This window comes from Gasterosteus aculeatus, chromosome 10 (assembly GCF_964276395.1).
Source record: "Gasterosteus aculeatus chromosome 10, fGasAcu3.hap1.1, whole genome shotgun sequence".
NCBI lineage: Eukaryota > Metazoa > Chordata > Actinopteri > Perciformes > Gasterosteidae > Gasterosteus > Gasterosteus aculeatus.
In genome coordinates, this window is record NC_135697.1 from 4234434 (window position 1) to 4257682 (window position 23249).

Consider the following 23249-nt stretch of genomic DNA (forward strand, 5'->3'; position numbering starts at 1 on the left):
TTTGGATATGGGGCAGTGTCGTGAATAATAACAACGCATCGTCTAAAAGAGGATTCTTTCAAATAAAAACACGCCCATATGTTCAGCAGTAGTTGAAAGTACATTTACTCATCCTGAATCCTTTAGTATCTAGAATTTTCCCCACTACATTCCAGGTTAATATTGTGCTTATTACACTAAATACTGGTTACATTTGGCTACTTTGTAGATTGTAGAGTAGCGAAGTCAAATCAACAAATAAATCATTATGTATTATTACATGATGCTCATGTTGGTGAACAGAAAACCTGTTCACCAATAAGCAATTCACCCGCTGCAGCAAGATATTTACTTGAATGTTGCAATAATTATAATAAAACCTGTTTTTCTGTAATATGCCTAATTTCTGCTTTTAGCACTTGTAATAAGTTGTATTCTATTCACGTTTACACTAATAGTTCTTAGTACTACTACCTTTACTGCAGATCTGAGTGCTACTCAGCAGCGGGACGGGGGCTCAGTTACGTAACCGGGACGTCACAGAACGCCACAGCTGTAGCGGGCTTAGAAAGATGTTCCCTCTTTCATAACACTATGGCTTCCTAATCCTGCATCGGACAAGAAGCCCTCCCCGACTGAAGGAGCTTTTTTGTGCCGTGTCAGCGCGTCACTGCTCTTCTCCATCTGCTGTTGCAGGAAATAAATCACATTTGTCAGAGTTCGGACAGACGGAGGCTGACGGAGGCCGCCTCATTTGCATCGCTGAGGCGTTTTGGGTGCAAAATAAATGCAGGACTTCGTCTGACAGCGAAAAGCTGTGGTTAATGCTCGCACACACAATGTTGGGAGGGGCCACAACCCAAGAATCCCCCGAAAGGTCAACCATCTCCGGACAGACCTGACAGCATCATCATTATCACTTATACAACGATATATATATATATATATAAACTAATGCATGCTACAGTTACTGTAACATCGCTTGAGTGAATGAAAAATGTATTGAAAATCCGAGAATAGATTATTTCATCTTTGCAACCTCTGCAGGGTCACGTTAGCTGTAACTGACATCTGGCGTTTCATGACGTCTGTAAAAAACAGAAATAAAGAACGAGAACAGAAAAATGAAATAGATCAAAATCCAGCAGCGTGTAGAAGCGGGTTTTAGGATGTAATCTGCTTTTGGAATCTTCAATTAAGAGACTCACTGTGGGATTAAGACCAAGACCTGGATTTTTATAGAGAAAAGCAAAAGCACAGTATTTCTTGCTGGTGCTGCAGTTTTATTTCTTCTTTATGTGTCATTTTCTGACTGACCTTCGTCTCACGTAGAGAAAGAAACAAATTACTTTGCATGGTGATGCACATGCTGACAACATGTGCATCAGCTCACACCAGCACTTTGAGTGATTAGCTGCTAGGTGCACTTTACGCTAAAAATAATATACGACTAAACACAATACGTAAAGGGCTGCAACTAACTTCACTTGTTAAATGATTGACTTATCTGCCACCATCTTTTTGTTATCAAATAATCTGACACATGTAACCCAAATATATTAAATTAAAATAAAAAAACATGCAGCAAATCCTTAGCAAATGCTAACAATGAATTATCAAAGATGACGGCCGTCAGTGTTTTAATGAAACTACTCTAAAATGTGTATCTTAATATTCTGAAAGCGACAGCCTAAACGCCAGATCAAAGCACCGGCTTCTTATGCAGCTCCGGCATCTGGGGCATCACGATCCTCCTCCCTTTGTGCGGATACACAGAGACGTGAAGAACACACTGGAGGTTATGCAGTGAAGTGAAAGCCATCTCACCTCAGCGACGCCTCGGGGGCCAAAGGAGGACAGAGACGGAGCCCGAGTGCTGCAGCAGCCTCACGCCAACTCAACCGAAAGGAGAGGATTGGGTGTCTCTGCTGCTGCCTCATGCTTTATGCAAGAGGAGGACCGGCCATCAAGCCGAGTGGCGTCTGTGGCAGACGAAGAGTGACTTGAGGGGGAAATTAAAGAACAAATAGTAATCAGGAGACTCAAGTCCAGATTATTGAGTCCAGAGGATTGAACTGCTTTAACAATCTGTTTGGTCATATTGATTTTAAGTACTTTGTTTCTATTTTCTATTGGATTATTGCATTTCACCCCCGTCCAGTTCACTAAGAAAGGCTCATTATTGTTAACAAAAAGAATTCACAGCTCTTTTGTTTTTCTTTGCATGTGTAGAAAGTTTCTCAGGGTTATGTAATCCCCCCGTGACTGTAGCTGTAACTTTCCTGAGCTCGTCAGCAGCATCTCTTCCACTGAGGTGGCTCCAATGAGCAGAGTTAATCATAAACGCAGAGCTGGATGTGCAGCTGTCATCAAACAAAACAAGTTATTCATTAATGTGACAACCGGACACAACACTACACTACATTACATTACGTTACATGTCATTTAGCTGATGCTTTATGCAACGCGTTTATACATTGCGTTTATAAACCGTGGTTTTTACATTTTCTAACCCATCCTCACAGTGGTGTGCAGCCGTGGGAGCCGCCCGGTCAGCACTTCAGGGTTTGGTGTCTTGCTCAGGGACACTTTGACATGGATGCTAGACAAAGAAAATAGTGCATGTAGATCTTCCAGCTGACTCAGACGACCAAGTTCATAAAACATATCGACAACGACTTTGTTAAACATTCCTCTGGTGGTTTTCCTTTTGGCTTTTGACACACAAGCAGCTGATGTTCAGGATGTCTACTTTCCCATGTTTGCAAATGTACAGGTTTCAATTTACCCAAAATTCATGCCGGAGGCCTTTTGCGTTGTGATCCCATTGAAGACTTCTCAATCCAAATACAACATTGCTAGTTTTACTCAAAGTTACAACGAAGTACACTCCGTTTGTGATGGTCCCTTTGGCCAGAGGTGGAAGTGCTTCCGGGCGCCAGCGTCCCTTTAGAAAACCTCTGTTTTACGACAGTCGGCTACCTGCAGTCGTGTGCCTCCCTTCCCTCTCTGAGGCCTCCAGCATTCGAGCGTCCTCATTTCTCACAAAGCGTCTTTGTTCTGCTCTATTAACATACCTGCTCGCTGAATGCCAGTTTAATTTAAGAACAACACTAGAGCTGCACAATGTGATGAGAATACATTGTGTAAAAGGATCCCAAAGCTCGGGTGGGTCATAACAGGTTGAATGCTGATCAGACGGCCTTTGTCAGCTACAAAACAGGCCAACCAGTCAGGACTTTGATATTCCGGGTTTTGAAAGAAACACGAGCCAACTGAGCACAACAAAAAGCTCAAAGCACCTGCCTGCGCACAAAATATCAGGTACACCCGCAGGACAGAGCTCGATCATTAACCAAATACGGCCATTATGGTAGTTTAAGTCACCCAATGCTGTGTATCATCTCCAAATAACTTTAATAAAAAATGGACATTTGCATAACCCCCCAAATCAAGCAAATAAGCCATTAATTGGGTGTTTTATGTGAACTTCTGTTTAAGTTGTATATATCTGTTCTTTATTAGTATTCAGCATTCTTATGCTGGAGACTTGGTTTTCCTCCTCTGAGGGACACGTTTCCCTTTAGACACAAATCAACACGGAACAAGTTGAGAGTTTGAGACAAACAGCATTTGTCAGGTAGATGGAATCAGCCGCTCGACTCGCCACGTAAGAGGCCCAGATGTAAAGTAGGTCGGGACTAAAGCAGCCTCTCCGGTTGGGCCGCAGCATGAACAACGTTTTTCATACTTTCTAATGAATTATGTCGGCGAGAATCCACAGCGAGTCGCACTCTACGAGCCCCTGCGGCTCTTTGCATACTGGTTTACCTACTGCCGCTGTTGATAGTCACTGACTCCAACCTCACTGAATATGTCCTCTTTTTCTTCCCCTTTAAGTGTCTGCTGAACCTGTGATGTGTGCGTTGAACAAGCTTTTTTGTGAGGTATCCAGGATGACTTCACTAGGGGGGGAATTGGATCCCGTCATGGGATTTACGTGACGTCGGCAAACAAGAGGCCCATTCTGCGGTGAGTATGTGCCTCTCCTCCCGGCCGCACATCAGCAATGTGCACATGTTCTCCATAAGACCAGCCGTGTGGTTTCACGTGCGCCCAGGAGACGGACAGTCCGTGTTTAGGTCATTGATACCGGGGCGGCATCAGGTTTCCCCTCGTGGATAATGAAGGAGCGCCTCAGCAGGTCCGAAGGGATTGTTGTCTCACTGTGTAACTTCTTATTTGAACACCCAGACACACCCGCTCGCTGTAGCCCAACACTTATCGATTAGATGGTGCCATATATAACACAGTGCATGGATGATTGCTGTGTTGACATTGTTTATTTTGCTAGCTCAATCTACGGTTTAGTCTTTCTTGATGTTTCGGAGGCTTCAATCCGTTATTTTGTTCGTCGCCATCTTGGTTTGCTGCAGCCAGAAGTTACACATGAGGTTGGAGATAAGTACAACCGAAGGGTGAAGAAGATATTTCCAAAATTTAACTTTTTGTCAACTGAAAACACATTGTGAAAGGGTCAAAGTTCAAGGAAGAACACAGGGACAACTTTCAATCCCACGGATACATCCCTGAAGCGTCCCCCGCTTTGTGGTGTATTTAGCTAAAATGGACCATCATTTTCTAAATGAACATCATGCCTGATTGAAGACTTGAAACTAGAGATTTCTCCACATTTTGGACGGAGGACAGGACCTAGCGAGGCTAACTGGTTAGCAAGTCTTTGACATCCCATCAAGGGACCAAATTCTGTCCCCATCTGACAAAGTGTGTTCAGCATCTTGTAAAGTTTAATATCATTTTTATCATTGTTAAACTTAATTATAATTTGTTGATGCATTCAGTTCTACAGTATGCTTGAGGCGTCTGATAACCTGTTCGTAGGCCTCCACATATTATCTCACATATTTGAATAAAAAAGAGCCAGGCTCCACTTCTCGGCCATGCACTTGAAAATGAGGGTGGAAAGTAATTGACAGGCTTATTGTACAGCTTTCGAGCGTCCATTCAAAAGCAAATTCTTAGAATTGTTTATACAAGCTTTTAAAATGTCAAGTACTCTCAAATCGTGGAGGTTGGACTGCTTTTTGTTAGAGCACAGACACGGTTTAGTCATGCATTCTTTTATTAACAAGGCTACTCTAATTAGTTGAGCTAAAGCTTAAAAGAATATTCTAGCATCAGTTGCTAAACATTAAGCTAGCCGTTCAGCTTAGCTTAGCATAACGACTGGAAACAGGTGTAAACAGCTAGCCAGGCTGTGGAAACAGCTAACATAATCGGAAACAGCAGCTCCATTTCATTTTGACAGTCTATAGGCGCTAAATTGGTTGACTGGTTCATAAATCATTTATTGAAATATATTCTAGATAGATTCCTAATCCGGCATAAACTTTAAGTCATAAAATGATTAGAGATTTATTAATGTATTAAAAATACATGAAGGAAAAAAACTCTCTCCTGTGATAAAGGGTCACGATCGCTGCCCTGTTGGGCGGAATTCATCTTGTTAGGTACAAAATTGTCTTTTTATGGAAGTAATTCAAGTTTTTGCATGCTACATTCATATTCAGTTTTTGCAAAAATGTCCCAAATGCAGTTGGAATTTTAGGTAACTTAGTATGGAACATGGCGCGTGTACGTCACTGCTTGAGACTTACGTAGTTGAAAATATGCTTCATATCAGCCTCGCAGCAGCTGCAGAAAGATTAATGTGATAACTACGCAAGATAACTACTAGATGATTGTTAGAGTGAAGATTATAGTTTGCAATAAAATAATTACTTCACAGTCTATCTCCTTTAAGGTGAACACATAACAGCCGGCCTACGCAGACATTCTTTTGTAATATAGTATAATGTATAATATAAAGTCAGCGTCTCCTATTGGTTTGACAAGGACAAGCACAGCAGTCTCCTGGGTGAAAGTCCCATGTTTGACGCTCCTACACACCCTGAGTGGAGATACAAGCTTATTATGCTGGTTATTACAGCACATAACTAATATAATAATGGTCGCTCCATGTTCTTCCTCACTTGCTCTGTGTGTATGTGTATGAGCTGACCCAAGAGTCAGGTGTATTCAGTACGTAATATGTGGGGCATCAGAATATTTGCTGTCTAACATGCCATTCCCTGGCATTGGAATTCAAATTTTGTCTGAACGTAATTCAAAGGAATTCCCCAGCGTTTCCTGTGAAAAGCGTGAGAGTGAAAAGGAAGCAGATCTAAAAGCAGGGATGGATCTCACGTTACCACTTCCTGTGGCTCCGTATCATAGGACGTCAGTGTGTAATAAGTGTGTGTCTGTACTCACATACAAAACACCCACAGACACACACACATTGTGTAAAGGATCCGGCCGTGTTCTTGGGGAAATGTGCAGTGACTCGTCAGCACCACTTGCACCTGCTCCCCGTTTCTCATCTCCAGATCCGCTCTCCTCTAACTCGGTCATGGCAGACGGGCTCATTAATATTAAACTCTGGATGCCTGCTGATGTAATCGTCCCCTTCTGAACTCTCTGAAGTCCATCAGATTAAAACCTTCTGCTCGGTGACGCAGCACTGCACTGTTTTTATGAACATTAATCTCAAACTGTGATCAATACTCCAACATCGACTTCATGGCTGCATCCATCAATTAAAGGCTGAAGAAGAACGTTTTCAGCTCCATTGTGTTTAACACACCAAAGCCTGCAGCACAGACTTAATTGGGAAAAATGACAAAATAAAGAAAAGATGCTGACTAAACAAGACAATCCTTCCTGCACTATTTACTGGATTTACTGCACAACAAACGCTGCAACAATTGACAGAAAAATAATCTGCTTTGACTGCTTCTAGCTTTTAAATGTGATGATTTGATACTTTGTGGTTTGGGGCTTTTAAAATGTTCCTTATTCTTTATTTTCTAGGGCGGACTAATAATCAAGAAAATAATTACTTGATAGATAAAGACAATAATCATTATCTTCTGCCCTGTTATCAGTTAATCTGATAAAATCGTCTGTCCTCTATGCATAGGGGGAATTAAGTGTAATTCCGTGAAAAGCCTTTATTTACTGATAAATAGCCTTAAGCATGTGCGCTGCGCCACAGATACATTAGTCTCCGTTGGCTCTTTACTCCCATTACGCGACTTCAGGCCTGTAATCCTCCCCAGTAGCGCATCACGTCCGTAACACCCCGAGAGGCGTTGTGTAACTGCCCCAGCGCACTCAAACGCCCCCTGAGCTGCACGCGTGCGCACGTGCAGGGTTATAAAAGCACGGTCGCACACGCACACACACACACACGTGCACAGACCCCTCTTATGCACTCACAGAGTGAGCTATCATCATGAGGTTGGAACACATTTCTAGCGAGAGAGAGAGATTATGATCTGATCTTGTGTGATCTAATGCGTCTCATTAATGTCTTTTCTGACCTGGTTGAAAAAGTAAAAAAAAGTCAAATAAACCGGGGACGTTGCACGTGTGAGGAAGCGAGGACTCTATTTCTTACGTATTACACTTTCCCCGCTCTGTCCTTGGGGGTGGACTGGCCACATGTTTTAATCCCAGCGAAGCGCGGCGTCCTCATTACTGACAGAAGGGAAGCCGCCACATTCGGAATGGTGCAGCGGAGCACCAGGCCTGAACATCCCTTCCTCTTGTGCGTTGAGTGTCGCTCCTTTTGTGGCGCCCAAAGTGGGTCAGCTTCTCCTCCGGTACTCTGACCGTGGCTGCCTAACCAACATCCCACACCAGACGTCTGCCTGCGTTTTAGTTGTTTTTTTTAACCAACTCACGTCTCGGCTGCACTCGGGGGGGGGTGAGCGGCTGACACACCGGATGTCGTGAGGGTCACCCACTGGGTGAGCGTGGAGGGACTGAGTGGAGGAGAAGCTAAAACCGGCACAGAGATGAGAATAATGGGGCAGCTACTGCTCATTATTTAAACCTTTTTGGTCTAAAGAAATCGTGTTTGCTTTAAATGATTTGACGGGTTTCAGTTAAACAGCATCTTCATGATTCCGGTGTATTTAGGAAACGTGCGCTGCTCTGTTAGCTTCATGTGTGACTCAACATTTCACATTCAGGATCACACGGTTCTTAAGACAACTGAAGTGGACCGGCTTGTTTCTATTTGCGTCGCAGCTGGTGATAAGCTCCTCCATGTCTAAATCCACCCTCACCTCGTGGGTGACCCTCAGGAGAACCGGCGCGTCTCTTTGACGGCCCTGAAACGATGCAGATGATGAAGTTCTGTGGGGAACCAGACAAGAGACTCTGGTGTTCCAGCTGATTTCTACAGGAACCAACAGCCTCGACCTTTACAGGCTGGCCGGGCACACACAGACACACACACACACGCCCACGCCTTCCGCCTTTCCAAACACGACCTGCTGCTAATCGGGTTAAAGATAGCAACAGGTGAGCCGAGGCTGTTCATAGACTGACCTACTGTACAGACGCCGTGGTCTCAATCCCTCGCGCGCCATTTGTCCTTCACATGCACAGAGATGACTCCACCAGCGCGGGTGCAGATCTGCAGGAGACAACAGATGACTGTTGAGCTCATGCAATTCATTTTTAGTGTTTTTTAGTTTGGTTTGCCCTCCATATCAGAATGATTGTAATCTAAAGGATTATTTATCCCTGTAATATAATTTATTTTTTTGGTATTGATACATGTTATGGTTTAAATCATCATTTTTAGAGCCTTTTTTGTTTGTTTGTTTGTTTCAGTTTACATATACAAAAGAAAAAAGAAAAATAAATTAAAAAAATAAATAACTTTTAGGTCAATCAGTTTGGGAGCTGGTAGGCAAATGTGGTTGCCTTTGAACACAGCCAGGCGAGCAGTTTACCCCCAGTTATCCTAAAATGAGCCGAGCTAAAGGTCTCTTGACTAATATATTACACTTTAATATCTACCAGACAAAGAAGAGAGAAACACAACTCTCTGCAAGGAAGTGGTCATTATCTGACCAACTCATCAAGTTCGCACAAATCCACATCGTCCCCGTTTACGTACAGCAACTAAACTCGACAATGAAGCCAAAGTTGTTCAGGGACATCACACGTCTGAATCAACGTATCGGCGGGTTTCTGAGTCACTCCATCTCACACCCACTCACATCCGCGTTACATCCTGCTGCTCGCAGTCTGCCCCAATTTAAATTACATGCAAATCTGTCACGTCGATGTGGTGTCACACATCCAGTATTTTCGGCCTCGTTATTTTCTCCAATGAAACAATACCATTGGACTGGGTCCTGTGGTGTTGTTCAAGGTGATGAGCTTGCTGAAAAAATATGTTTGTTGGCGGCGCCGCTTCATTTCAACACAGGGAATCAGATATGAGATAACTCAGTGGAGGCTTTCTGCTGTACAGTTCATGAGCATATTTGTACACTTTCTTATTCTCTTTGTGGTTTTCAAAACTTAAAGGGGACACGTTATGAAAATGTCACCCTTTAATGTGGCTGCCTACCAAACGCTGGAGAAAAAACAACTGGCATGTTTTTTTATTGATTCCTTTAATTAATTAATTTCCTGTAGGTTTACAGCTTTGGAGGAAGAGACTTTCATGGGGGGCAGGGTGCCGGTATAATTTCATATAAGATCATGTTCCGGCTAGAATATGGGAAAAGCTGGTTTGCGCAAATCATTCAGAAACATCCTGATGAACCCGAAACTGTGGAACTTGTTGGGGAGCCACTTCCTGTTCAGGGTCTGACTCTGGTTCGAAGCGATTTGGTTGTAGTCTATCTGACAGACAGTGAAGAGACGTGCAGAGCTTTTATTCCCTTCGTGTCTATTCCCCGTTTGTGAGCAGGAAAACACACAAAATCAGCATATGTATCTATACATATACAGATGTTAAACTATATATCCATCCATCGTCAAACCGCTTATCGGTGTCGTGGGGGGGCTGGAATCTAACCAGGCAATAGACGGGGTTCACCCTGGATTGGTCACCAGCCAATCACAGGACTAACACAGAGACATACAACCATTCACACACCTACAGGCAATTTAGAGTCACCAATCAACCTGATCCCCAGAGCATGTCTTTGACTGTGTGAGGAAGCCGGAGAACCCAGAGAGAACCCACGCAGACACGGGGAGAACATGCAGACTCCACTCAGAAAGGCCACTGGGTGGAGTTGAACCCACGACCTTCTTGCTGTGAGGCAACAGTGCTAACCATGATACCACCGTGCCGCCCTATTAAACTATTTATGTACTATATATATACAGACCCCCTAAAGTTAAAAAGTTTAAAATATTAAATTAAAAAGTGCCCCAGCGAACAAAAAGTGGAAAGTTAAAGTGACGTGTGCAGTGTGAAAGTTTGATCTTCCATAACATAAATAGTTTTCTCCATTTCTTAATATTGAAGTCATAAAATGAATAAATGCAACATTTATTTTTATTTAGTTTTATGATCAGATTATCAAATATTAGTCAAAAGAAGGGCGGCATCTTGATTCTGCACTGATTCCTGAGTAGAGAGACAATTATAGCTGATGAGCAACACCTGTGACACTTGCAGAATGGGTATATGTAGCCTACCACCTGGCTGAGATTGCATTTTCTGTTGGTGACTGAAGTAATGGGAGCGTTTTGGGTCTTGCTTGTGTTGGTGCTGACTGTCTGGTTTACCACAGGTATTTCTATTTGTTCTGTTGGAAACGTTCATTCAATAAGGTGCAGTATGGTCATTTTAAGGGTGATGAAGAAACCTTTGACTAAAAACAGCTGCTTAATCCACAGGCTCTGGTTTGCCAGTTGGTGACACAAATGAAATGAGCAGTAATGGGCTGCAGAGGCATATGAGCGGTAAGTACCCTGCATATTTTATTAGCTTCTTCTTGACACGGACTTTATTATTATTTTTTTACTATAGATCTGTCTCCTTATGACCCCTCCGTAAAGAAGGCCCTTACACTTTACCATTCACATGAGTCCGCGTTGCTGCGGAAGTCAAAAGAAGGTGAACAAGTTCTACTTATTTGATTTCAAGTTTGTTGTTTGCTTCAAGCTCTTTCATGATGTTTCATTTTCTTGAGGCTTTATTTAATTGAATGTCTTTATTTCAGTCCAACTGGAAACTAATGAAGTGGAAGGTAAGGCATCTGCTTTCCACTTGAACGTTGTTGAACATGAGCAGAACGACGGAGGGCCCACCGGCAGCAACGGGACCCTGGGCGACGGCGCCACCGGCAGCAACGGGACCCTGGGCGACGGCGCCACCGGCAGCAACGGGACCCTGGGCGACGGCGCCAGCAACGGGACCCTGGGCGACCCTACTAGGTGGGGAATACCTTTTAGGCGCCGTGTATTAGTACGTTTTGGCGCCGTGTATTAGTACGTTTTGCATCTTAAGATGGTTCCGCTTGTACCTACTTTTTCTCTGCTTTAAATAAAACGGTTTCCTTCAATTTTGGTTCATATTCCTCTGAGGGGGGGGGGGGGGGGGGAATGGATATTTAACCATGACTAATAAACTTGAGGCAAGCAGACTCCTGGGAAGATTGCATTAATGGGACCTTAATTTGTAAAGAAGGAACGGGGAGCTCATCAAGGACTGGCCTGAGCCAGCTCTAAATAGACATTAAGTCTTAAACTTCAACGTATTGTCTGTCCAGGTAACGTGTGTGTGTGACATCAAGCTAGCCTTTGTTGCCAACGCACTAAACACAGAATGCTGTCTAGGCTAGTGCATAGCCAGTGTTTAGCAAGTTAACTTATCAGTTGAGTAGATAGCTATTGGGAGCTTATCTTTATAGGGTAGGGCTTTATAGAGCTGTGTATATAGCCAAAATCCCATGGCCTACTTGTACAAAAAATCCAGAAAAGTTTTTTTTTTTTTTTGGCACCAGTATTTTAGTTTCATTTTTGTATAAAACATTTCCATATACATTTTGTTTGCCCATCCCTGAATACAGAAGAGAAATCCACAGCCATGGTTGGGCAACTCCTCAGTCTATGTGAAAATTACTCTACTACTCTCGATTTATTTCTCGATTTATAGACCTTGTAAACATGAGTTTGTCTCAAGCTCTAGTTTCAAGTATTCTACAATAGAGTATGATTATTGGGACAGACTAAAAAGCAGGGGATTTGTGTGTATATATGGCTCAACAGTCACATGTGGTTTCATAAAAACAAGATGGCAACTACCACAGTGCTGCACTGGCTTCAAAACTGCAGTTTGATGGACCGGTCGTGACTTATCACATGCTCATGTAGTGTTTGCTGCGACATAGTATTCAACATCGTTTAAAAGTATATATACTTAAAGGGTTGACCGTGGCGCATGGAGTAGAGCGGGTGCACCTAACCGCCGGGAACCGCAAAGTTGGCGGTTCGAGCCCTGGCTGCTCAGTGTCCCCTGTTGAAGTGTCCCTGAGCAAGACACCTAACCCCTAATTGCTCCCTGGGCAAAAATGTTTAAAGCCATGGGTTAAAAATGCAATGGAAGTCGCTTTGGATAAAAGCGTCAGCTAAATGACCTGTAATGTAAACCCTGAGGCTTTGATTCTTTACGGGTTTACAGCTTCAGTAATTTTATATTTATTTTTGGCCAAATCATGCCACTCCGCCCCACTCTTTGTGACGAATGGCCGCAGCTCATCCATGTCGCTGCAGTAGCTTCCGAGTGTCAACCCCACAGACCTCGCTATTCATCACGGTCCTCATTGTGTGTGTGATTGCCTACGAGCCCCGAGGCGGACAGCCTCCAAAGCATCGGCCATCAGTGCGTGGGACCGAGTTGAGGGGATTTTACGCCGCCCCCTAAACCCCTTCAGGGAAGCCAGGCAGAGGAGGCTGACGAGCAGCGCACGGTTCATTTGTGTAGTGACCAATAAAAAGCGGATTTCAAGAAACACCTCGATGTCTGTCCACTTGTATTCCTCAGGTGGCTCCTGTGTCATAGAGACTGGTTCCCCCCTCCGGCGGGACTCCCACGCTCACCGTAACCAGACACCTGCGGTTTTGTTTTGTTCGAGAATCTCTGGGGAGATGAAAGAACCAATGAGTGAGTGTGTGTGGGATGGGGGGGTATGAAGGAGGAGAAGCAGGTGCGTCACAGATCTTTGGTTTCAGCTATTTGGTTGCAGCGCAGGCAGGTTGATAAGAGCAAAAGAAGCAGCAGCGGAGGGAAAACATATTAACCTGTGAATCTAAATACTTTTGTGGCCAGAGCTGCAGTGAGAAATGTTTTAAGAGAGAAAAAAGAAAGAGGCAGGCGTATTTCCAGGAGGACCACATCTCTCTCATGCACTCAATCGCCTGGACGCTCTGCGGCAGACAAACGTTCGTCAACCAGAGACTCTGTGCCCGGCTACAGTCAGAGACATGAAGAGTGGCAAGAGATCCTTCATAGGTAGGCGCTCTCTTTAAATCTCCTTCTGCCGCGTGAACGTGCAGCCTCTTGGCAACAGTGCAGAGGACGATGCACCGTGAGACGTGCACCGTTTACTCTTTCGTGCTTCAACGCTGTAGTCTGGCTCAACCATCCACGTGTCCTTTTTGCCTTTTTGATCGTGTGACTCTTGTATTCTTAAGACTGTTTATTAACTATTCAACCCACTCCACCGTTCTGCGTTTCTCCTCTGCTTGCTTCGACGTCATTGCCACAGCTTGAGATGCTTTTTTGTCTGCACAAAATGCCTGAAAGGCATTGAACCTGGACTCCTTCATCTGTCCTTGCATTGCCAAGCTAGTTCTGCAAACATCCAGCGGTAGAGACTCCCCTCTCCTCCCCGCAGCCCCCCTGCTCCTGAGAGGATAAACGCTGCCGCCGTGCCTCTGCATCTTACCGAACAAAGCTCCCAAATCTGAAAGTGAATGTTTCTATAGTCTCGTAAATGGCTTTCCTGCAGAGAATTCAATGGGGAAAATCCAAAACACTGCACATGTCTGTAGCAGATGGTTAGCTTAGCATAAATACTCAAAAAACACAGGGAAACAATTCTTGCTGTGTCCAAAGCTAATAAAAAAACAAGAACCTTTAAGGCCCACTAAATAACGTATCTTCTCTGTTCTGCTTGTTGCATGGCAACCTCACTGTGGTAGCAAGGCTCAAGGAAGCTACGGTAGTCCAAGGTATCGTAGCGTATAATCAGCCTGTAAATAACACAACTCGTTGGTCTTTTTGTAGATATTCCACTGTGCTGTAGGTTTCGAATTGTTTATGCCGCGCTAAATTTACTGTACAGCGCATTTCGCAAAATGTCAAACCTTTCCTGTGGACTGGTCACCAAACCAAACCTGGGTGTGTTTTGGGTTTGAGCCGCTGACAGAAGTACCTATTATGCTTCCACTCTGTAGCATCACAACGCAAGCATGTAAACTTTACGTCTCGGAACGTTCTAGAGGAGCTCAGGAAGAGTCCGAGTAGTCATAGACCTGGAAATAAAAAACAGAATTCGAATTTCTCGGAACCTGGCTGCTGCAGTCACTGAGCTTAAGAGTGGAAAAGCACGCCGGCTGTTTGGGAAATCCCTCTGAAAATATCTGAAATCTGTCCCCGGATGGACATCTTTTCTTTAGTTGTCGTAGACAAGAATGCCGACATGCAGGGACGCAAATTTGCGACCGGTTCAATTGTAACTAAACTATGACGCTCGCTGTCATCATCTTCATCAATTGGCACGCATCGTTAATGAGTTTGCTTTCCGGCTGCCACACTAGATCAATTGCCGACGGATGTTTTCCCGATGAGTACCTCATACTGGTAGCATAGTGGTAGCATAAAATGAATAACTTGTGTGCTCACTTTATTTATGTTTGTTGCCACAGAGGGAAACGGGGATGTTCAGATGCGTGGTTTCTGTCAAACGTCACGGTCATCTGATCACAATAGCAGCCAGAAACAGGAACTGCATTCAATAACAGAAGTCACATCCACTGGTCACTGATTCGGGTTATTTTGCGGACATGGTGAATGAAAATGGTCTCGCTGTCTAACGAAATATGGGCTTCCTTTTTGCTGTCGTTTTTCAGTGATGCACAGGAAACCGGCCACAGAGTAACACGTGTTAGATCAGGGCAACGCTCACCTCCCCATCCTGGTAGGAATTGAAGCGTGCAATAGCAATCACATTATTCAAATAAATAGAGGCTTTGCAGTTCCAGACAGGCAGGATCATCCCGTTTGCTTGGCAGCAAATTAAAGAATTGCTCATTTTGTGATAATAATTTTGCATGAGTTGGGTCATCTCATCAGAATGCAAACATTTCTTCCCTTGTGTTTTTTCTTTTTTAATCTGATGAGAAGCCATTTAATCCCTGTGGAGGTTGGCGAAAAACAGCATTTCATGTCTTGCCTGAGAAACCAGGAGGGAGGAAAAGGACAAAGGGTAAAGCTAACCGTGGGCCAAAATGAGCTCCCACCTGATGGGGCTCAAGGCCGAACCGCCACCTCCAGGTCTGCCGCTCGGCGGTTCTGTGTGTGTGTGTGTGTGTGTTGCGGCGGCGCTGTGTTCTCCGGTGGGAGCTTGTTGGCATTACTGTGTGGGTGTGAAACACACAAGGCCCTGATGGCTCCTCAGAGCCGACGGTGTAATGAGAGATTCTCCGTCCTCGTTAGCCGACAGACTTCCTGCTTCACCGACCCGCGTGGAGACGGCAGGAAGTCTGTTTGCCTGTCGTGACTCATCCATCCACCGACTGCTGCCTCAGGCAGGTAGAGGGGCAGCTTTTTGACTGTACTCAAATCTAGCAGGATCATTTAACATCACTTGTTATTCCCAGAATCAAAATACTCCATCCGGCACGAACTTATGAATGTTGCACCGCTTTTCTTTGCGCGATTTGCACGACATGTGACGATGTCATACAAAGAGACTAAGATTAAGAACATGTATCCTCTTCAGCTACTTTAAAAAACAACCGTAGCAACTCGACAAACGAGTCAAACACTTTTATATGCATAGACAGAATATCTTTAAAAATGGCCGTGCGATATCAACAGGCGTTGTAGTGATAAACCCACAGAGCTGTGGTTCGGTCTAGGGAGCAATGCCTCAGGAGCGGGGGGCCTGTTGGTGAAGATGTGAACTTCGCCGGGACAGATCATCTGTCTTTATCACAACGGGAAAGACTGTTACTCCCACCGAAGTTCACGTGAGTCTTCTCTCGCTTCTCACCGACGGGGACATCGAGCAGAAAAAGGGGGAGGAAGCAGCACCTCAACCTCTCGACTCTACTGTTCCACCACAACAGGAAACATGCAAATCAAACACTCAAGCGGTACGACAGGGGTTTTTTTCCCCGTCAACCGATCAATCGGAGATGATGTCACGACGACGCTGTTGAATAATTCGTGAGGGTGAGGTGAGGGGAGGAGATGGCCTCGCCCAAACCGGGTGAGAGGTGCCGCCTCCACCTCATTGGCTCAGGTGATTTCTGGGAGGAAACGGGTTATGCTTCTGCCACAGAAACAAGCACTTCCTCTTTCCCCGATGCAAGAACGACCGGTCCTGTGACAGCCCACTTCCGCCAAACCCGCAGGACGGTCACATGTCAAACCGGGGACGAGACCTGGGACTTTCCGTCGGACTGATGAATTCATTTCTGAGTACTGAAGCAGAAGGTTTTCATAGTGGAGGAACAAGCACTCAGGCCCTTTAAAAGTGAAAATGCATTTTTTTTAAATATATATCATAATTTACTTATCCAATAATCCTATTAAAATGAAGAGTATTTGCTACGTACTTTCTAGTTTTCTTTGCCATATGTTTTAAGAAATGGAGAACTCTCGGGTTTTGGAAGGTTAGCCAGACAAGAAATATAGCAGCAATCAGACTACATCCACAGGCTTTGTGAAATACATGTTTGTATTGAAAAGATAGCAGATTAATAGCTGAAACTAACCAACAGCAATATGAAATTATTACATTTGAAACTACGACTTAAGTATAAAAGTATTAACCACTAAAACTATTAGAACTACAATACTCCTTTGTTAGTAAAAGGGCTTGTTAAACTGTTTGAAATGCTGTTAGTGAATTTGAATCTTAACAAACAGGGCAGCTATTCAAGATCTTTTTTTACAGCAGTGAAACAGTGGAAAAGTTCCAAAGGTGATAAAGATATTATATAGTTAATTGAAAAACGAAGCCTAGTCCAAAAGTCCAAAACCCAAAGATATTCCGTTAGAGCAGCAAATCCTGATTTACACAGACTGTTTGGTCTCTCTTCAATTTTTGCTTGTAAAAAGCTTTAAAATGTTTAATCAGCTATCGAAATAGTTTGAATTTAATCCATTAATCAATTTATAAACTCAGTTCTAATAACGTATTAGAGCTTAATTTGAAAGTACAATAGGATAAGACACTACGACTGATCACACAACACTTCAGCAGACACCAAACATTCGGGGCTTATAAACATCATTACTGCTCACTGTGAACTCCGGCTCTCCTCCCGGGGCAGCGCAGTCGTCTGCATTATGGCACGGTTACGTAACTGATACGGTCAGGAGACCACATCTGTCACAGCTGGACAGATTCGGCTTAGACCATCATGATGTCATGGGCAGTTTCTCTGAATTTATGTAACACCGCTGTGCCAAGTCACCTTTACAACCTTGACCCCGTCGGAAAGAGACTAGAATGCAAAGCACAAGAACATCTCTGGAAACTGCGTACATTTAAAGCATGCAGGTTACGATTTATCTTGTTTATCTTTCTTTTTGCATGTCATAGCATGTGGAGTACAGCGGTACAGGACACGCTGCAGTCGCAAGCACAAACTTAAATGCAGCAATCGTGACATCAATTTTTTCCCCCTTCCTTTTCAAAGTAAAACGACGTGTAGGGAGCATCCACACCCTGCCAATGATACACCTGACTGCGAGTGCAGTCCGCTGCTCGGATAAACCGACTTACGTCCCTTTGTGTGGGCGCATCACAGCCAGATAGAGTTTTCCATTGAGATAAAAGGATGAATAGGAGGAGGGGGAGAGCTTCCTCTCGCCCCCCCTCTCAAGCAGAATATGGCTGCAGCGGAATCCCGTGATGTCACGCAGTCGCCATGGCAACTGAGAGCCGGTGACGTGAAAAAAGAGAAATGCGGGGGCGTCACCCTCTAAAAGAAAAAAGGAAAAAGGTACCACGTGTCCCGTATGTATATAAAGCTGCTGGCTCGCGCAGTGTGTGTCAGGTTGGGCTCCACGCGTGTGACAACAACAACAACTCACGAGCGCGCGGGGACTTTTATTGTTGCTTTTTTCCCTTCCGGCTACTCTTTGAATCGGATATTTTGTCAACCGGACACCATGCAGGTGACTGAAGCTGGATGCGATCTCACCTACTGCAAGATGAGGGGGATCGTCACCGTTCTCACCGGTGAGCCGCCGAATCCGACCATCACGACTCGCGTCGACCTGTCGCTCAGCGGAGCGCAGCGAGCGCTTTTCGCGTCGCGCTCGGCCGATCAGCCGTTTGCAGCGTGCGCCTTTTTGTTACACTTGTCCGGAACGTTCTACGGAACGACGGCAGCCGATGGCGAGAAACCCGCTTTGAACGGCGCGTCTGTGGCGCATTGAGAATGCGGGACGGAAGACGCGCGGTTCGCTCCCGCCGTCCCGGTGTCCCGCGATGAGCGACCCAAAGGCTTGCGTAACCCGTAAGCCCGCAGCATTAGCGCTCCATCCGCACGCGAGCCGCTGATTACTGCTCCAACTTGATGTCTCCTTTTCCCACGGGGGACGAGACATGTGTGCAAACGACACTGGTGCTCAGACGTGCCGTTAATGATTCCCATCCCCTCTCTCTCTCTCTCTCTCTCTCTGCAGCTTTCATCAAGGAGAGAAAAATGGGGTTGAATGACTTCATCCAGAAGCTGGTGTCTACCCCACATATCTGCCAACAGTGAGTATTTCTATTGTAAATATAATCCTAGTAGATTTGGGATGGAACATCGCAATGATCCAAGGGTGCATCTCTAGTATTTATTTCTGATTTGTTGGCCCATTTGTGGTCTGTGTGCGGTGGCCAATCCAATCAGCCACCTGCGTTTGGCAGGACATCTTGTGAAAAGTGTAATCTGGGTCCACGGAGCCAAGTGCGAGAACAATCCTTCCCCGACAAACCACCTCTCCACCGCCTAATCACCTTCCGGCCAAATCCCTTCTGTCCCCGAGAAAGGGATGAACCACTAATTCAGTTACTACTCGATACATGGACTCTCCATTTGGAGCCCGGTGCTGTGGACAAGGAAGGGTCCCGCGTCTGTGTGCGCAGCTTTTAGGCCACACAAAGCGCTCTAGATCCTGTGATCTGGGTCATGTTGTAAAAGAAGCCGCTGATGATGATGATGATGATGATTATAATAAACTGTATAATCAGCTCTGTCCCTGGTTTTGTTCTTTTTCAGCGTTGAAGTTAATAACTTCCTGAAGATGAATGAGAATCAAAACGAGGAGGAGGAGGAGGACGACGACGACCAACTTCCTGAAAGTCTGGTGAGCAGACACTTTTCAGACATTTTCTTTTACTCATTTTCTTTCCAATATAATTCAATGTTCTCAAACATTTTCTCATTTTAAATCTTCCAGATGCGCTTCAGTAAACGAAGTTCCCTGGATGAGGACACTCAGTGAGTAGCCAGATAAAAAAAGTTTGTAAAACAGGTACACTTCTCTGTGTGTCAATAAAAAAACAATTCCTAATCATCTGTTTGTCTCCCTTCATCAGGATCAAACCGTGTGACTTTGATTACCTCAAAATCATCGGCAAAGGCAGCTTCGGAAAGGTGCGTCCGACAACGTCTCTTCCTCAAAACCGACTGCTCTCACATCTGTAGCTACTGCGACGCCGATGCAAACGTTCTGCTCTGTCCACAGGTCCTGCTGGCTCGACACAAGGAGTCCACCAAATATTACGCAGTCAAAGTGCTGCAGAAGAAGATCATCTTGAAGAAGAAGGAGGTGTGTTTTCAATTCAAGTAGCGATCCGCAGGTTGATACTGTATGTGTCAACACTAATCCACTGGTCGACGTCATTGTGATGAACGCGCCGTTGTATTAACTTCCGTATATTCCCTCCAGCAAAAACATATCATGGCGGAGCGCAGCGTGCTGATGAAGAACATCAAGCATCCCTTCCTGGTGGGGCTGCACTACTCCTTCCAGACCACTGACAAGCTGTACTTTGTGCTCGACTACGTCAACGGCGGGGAGGTAAGTCCAGATCTCGCGACGCCGAGGAACAAGGTCGGGATGTGGGAATGTGTTTCCAGGTCGATGCTGACAGATGTGTGTCCGTCTTCTCTCCAGCTGTTCTACCATCTCCAGAGGGAGAGGATCTTCCTGGAGCCCAGAGCAAGGTTCTACGCAGCCGAAATTGCAAGTGCACTCGGCTACCTCCACTCCCTGCACATCGTGTACAGGTAATGAGCGATCCCACGGCGCCCCCTGGTGGGCAGTTGTAAATCTGTCCTGAAGTTAAATGAAGGCTTTCATAGGTGTACTTTTTAAAAATAAAAAAGTCTTTCTTCTTAACAGAGACCTGAAACCTGAAAACATCCTGTTGGACTCATCGGGACATATTGTCCTCACAGATTTTGGCCTCTGCAAAGAAGGCCTTACAGACAACAGTACAACTACCACCTTCTGCGGGACGCCAGAGGTACAAAACAAACCTCCAGACTCACTCATCATAATCAATGCAGAAGCAAATGATGAATGTCAGACGTGATCTGAGACCCTGTTGTTGCTCCCCCCTCAGTACCTGGCCCCCGAGGTTCTCCAGAAGCAGGCGTACGACCGCACGGTGGACTGGTGGTGTCTGGGATCGGTGCTCTACGAGATGCTCTACGGACTTGTACGTGAAATCTGTGACGTTACAGCTCTTCATGCAAACCCCACGGCTCGTTTTTGTTTTGAATAAAACCAATGTATTGTCCCCGATTTTGCTTTACAGCCCCCGTTTTACAGTCGCAACACAGCCGAGATGTACAACAACATCCTGCACAAGGCTCCCGTGCTCAAGCCCAACGTGTCCAACTCAGGCCGGGAGTTGCTGGAGGGGCTCCTGCAGAAGGACCGCACCAAGAGGCTGGGGGTCAAGGATGACTTTGTGAGTGGACACGGCTGAGCCCAAAGATCATTTGACGAGGAGAAGCCCGGGGAATCCGTGATGCTTGTCAATCTGTTGATCACAAATTTATGTTTCCTCCTCCAGCTTGACCTCAAGTACCACTCCTTCTTCTCCCCGATCAACTGGGAGGACCTGATGTCCAAGAAGATCACTCCTCCATTTATCCCCTCAGTGGTGAGTTCAAACTTATGGCTGCCACGCATGGCTTTTTGTCATATTTTGGGGCTGGGAAGCTACGGTTTCCCAGCAGCCCCATGTGATGTCGTCAACTTGTCTGAAAATAACTGATTGTATCCAGAAGAATATTTTTTCCTCCGATAACATTTGTGATCCTTGTCCCTCGGTTTTCCAGAGCGGCCCCACCGACCTTCAGCACTTCGACCCCGAGTTCACCCACATGCCCGTCTCCTCCTCTCTGTGCAACGACTCGCTGGCTGTGACCAGCAGCGTCAAGGAGGCGGCCGGAGCCTTCCCGGGCTTCTCTTACGGCCCACCGGCGGGCAGCTCCTTCATGTGAGCGCCAGCAGCTCTGCCGGGGAACTCGCAAGAACTCACGGGGCCGAGGGAACACAGGGCCTGTTTTTTAGTGTGAGGACTTTCCAGAGCCTGATTGGAGGATCCAACCGACAAAATGGACATGGATAGAAATGTGGGTTGGGGGCAGATTTTGAGGGATCTTGTGCATGGAATGTGTGTGCAGAGAGGTGAGGGGGGGGAGGCTCTCAGGACACAACCACATCGACCCGACGCTTCTGCATCAAACATTGACTATGATACATGTGTGCCAAGTATGGATGCACTCTGGGTTCATAAGACATCACTCTCACAGCTACTGGTGAGGTGACATAAAGAGAAGTGCCTGAGGTTCTGAGCGGCAGTTCAGGTGGCGGCGGCGGCGGCGGCGGCATTTGGCCAAGAGGTCAAAAACTACAATGTGTTGGGACATTTGAGCAGGGCGCTAGCCGTTGAGGTCGATGCCTTCATTACAAAACAAAAAAACATAGAGGCTGCTCAATTGCACTTGAAGAAACAAGGGTCAGGAAAAGTGAAACATTTGGCTTTAAAGTAACTGAATTAGACAGCTTCATATCTTCCAGCTCTTCAGTTGATCTAGCAGCTTTGAACAAAGAGAAGCGTTTCAATAAATGACGCTAATAGGTGATACTTGGACCAATCAGTAAGCTGCGCCTTTAACGCAAACTCTTTTTCTGACCGGTTTGTCTTTAAAAACGGAAGATTATCAAAGTTTTACTGTACGGTGTAGAAAAAAAAACTATTATTTGAAAAAACAAACGCAGACTTCAAAGATTCACTCTTTAGTTCTCACAAGATTCTGCATATATTGGTTGTTTCCCACTTTCTATATATAGATATATATAATATCTGAGCTACTGTGTTATATATATCTGCTGTTTATAAAATATGTCTCATTTATCAGGAGTGCAAAACCGGGTTCAACCAGCAATAACAGGCGCACATCGATGATAGCATTTACTGTATATTACACTTCTTTTAAATTAAAGTGATTGCTGTTTTATAGCTAACACTTCAGACAAACTAGAATCTGTAATTTACAATGTATTTATTTTTTCTTAAATTTATGCACCATGTAGTGAGGACTTGTGATCGTCTTGTGCCTGTCCAAGGCGGCCTGATCCATTATTTACTATACGTTCATCTCTCTTTCCCCTAACACCTTGGTCCCTTATCTTAAAATCAATCAATTGAAGAAAACTTGCTTTGTTGATTTGAGAAAATAACCACTAGGTGACTCAGGCGCATGCGCTGGCTTACAGCATTCTATGGTACTGGAAAGTGCAATACAAACTTGGTGATTCCAAAAGAATACTTATCATTTAATCTCTTTTAGCAGACGTGTTAGTTGTAATTTATGACCCGTGACTTTGTTTTGCACGTTGACTTAAGGCGTTTCAGAGTGGATTTTCAAATCTGCTGAAAGTTAAATATAATACAATAAGGCAACACACAGTTCTAGATCTTTTTTTCTTCCATATTTGGAAGCATTTTTTGTATTTTTATGTATATTTATTTTCATGCCACTGGTACTGTATAAAAGATAATTTAAATGATCAATTGAATTGTGTAATTTGTGTCCGAAATGGCGAATAAATTCTCTCGATTTAAGGA

General features: G+C 44.8%; 1 protein-coding gene and 1 long non-coding RNA gene across 3 annotated transcripts; both read left to right on the forward strand.

The window, feature by feature from the left end:
- Positions 1–10533: 10533 nt before the first annotated feature.
- Positions 10534–11293, forward strand: LOC120826777 (uncharacterized). The gene is made up of 4 exons (XR_013450856.1): positions 10534–10655; positions 10762–10827; positions 10895–10981; positions 11088–11293. It is a non-coding gene; the product is annotated as an uncharacterized LOC120826777 (long non-coding RNA).
- Positions 11294–13090: 1797 nt separating this feature from the next.
- On the forward strand, positions 13091–23246 carry LOC120826054 (serine/threonine-protein kinase Sgk1). 2 transcript variants are annotated; one of them, XM_040187979.2, is made up of 13 exons: positions 13091–13378; positions 18797–18872; positions 19378–19465; positions 19559–19599; positions 19698–19755; positions 19847–19930; positions 20051–20182; positions 20279–20391; positions 20507–20630; positions 20730–20825; positions 20925–21080; positions 21186–21275; positions 21454–23246. In XM_040187979.2, the coding sequence occupies exons 1-13, from the start codon at positions 13351–13353 to the stop codon at positions 21616–21618; spliced, it is 1251 nt and encodes a 416-aa protein (XP_040043913.2). In that variant the 5' UTR covers positions 13091–13350; the 3' UTR covers positions 21619–23246. The 2 variants fall into 2 exon arrangements, with proteins under 2 accessions (XP_040043913.2, XP_040043912.2); XM_040187978.2 differs by lacking the exon at positions 13091–13378 and adding an exon at positions 18039–18347.
- The last annotated feature ends 3 nt before the right edge of the window (positions 23247–23249 follow it).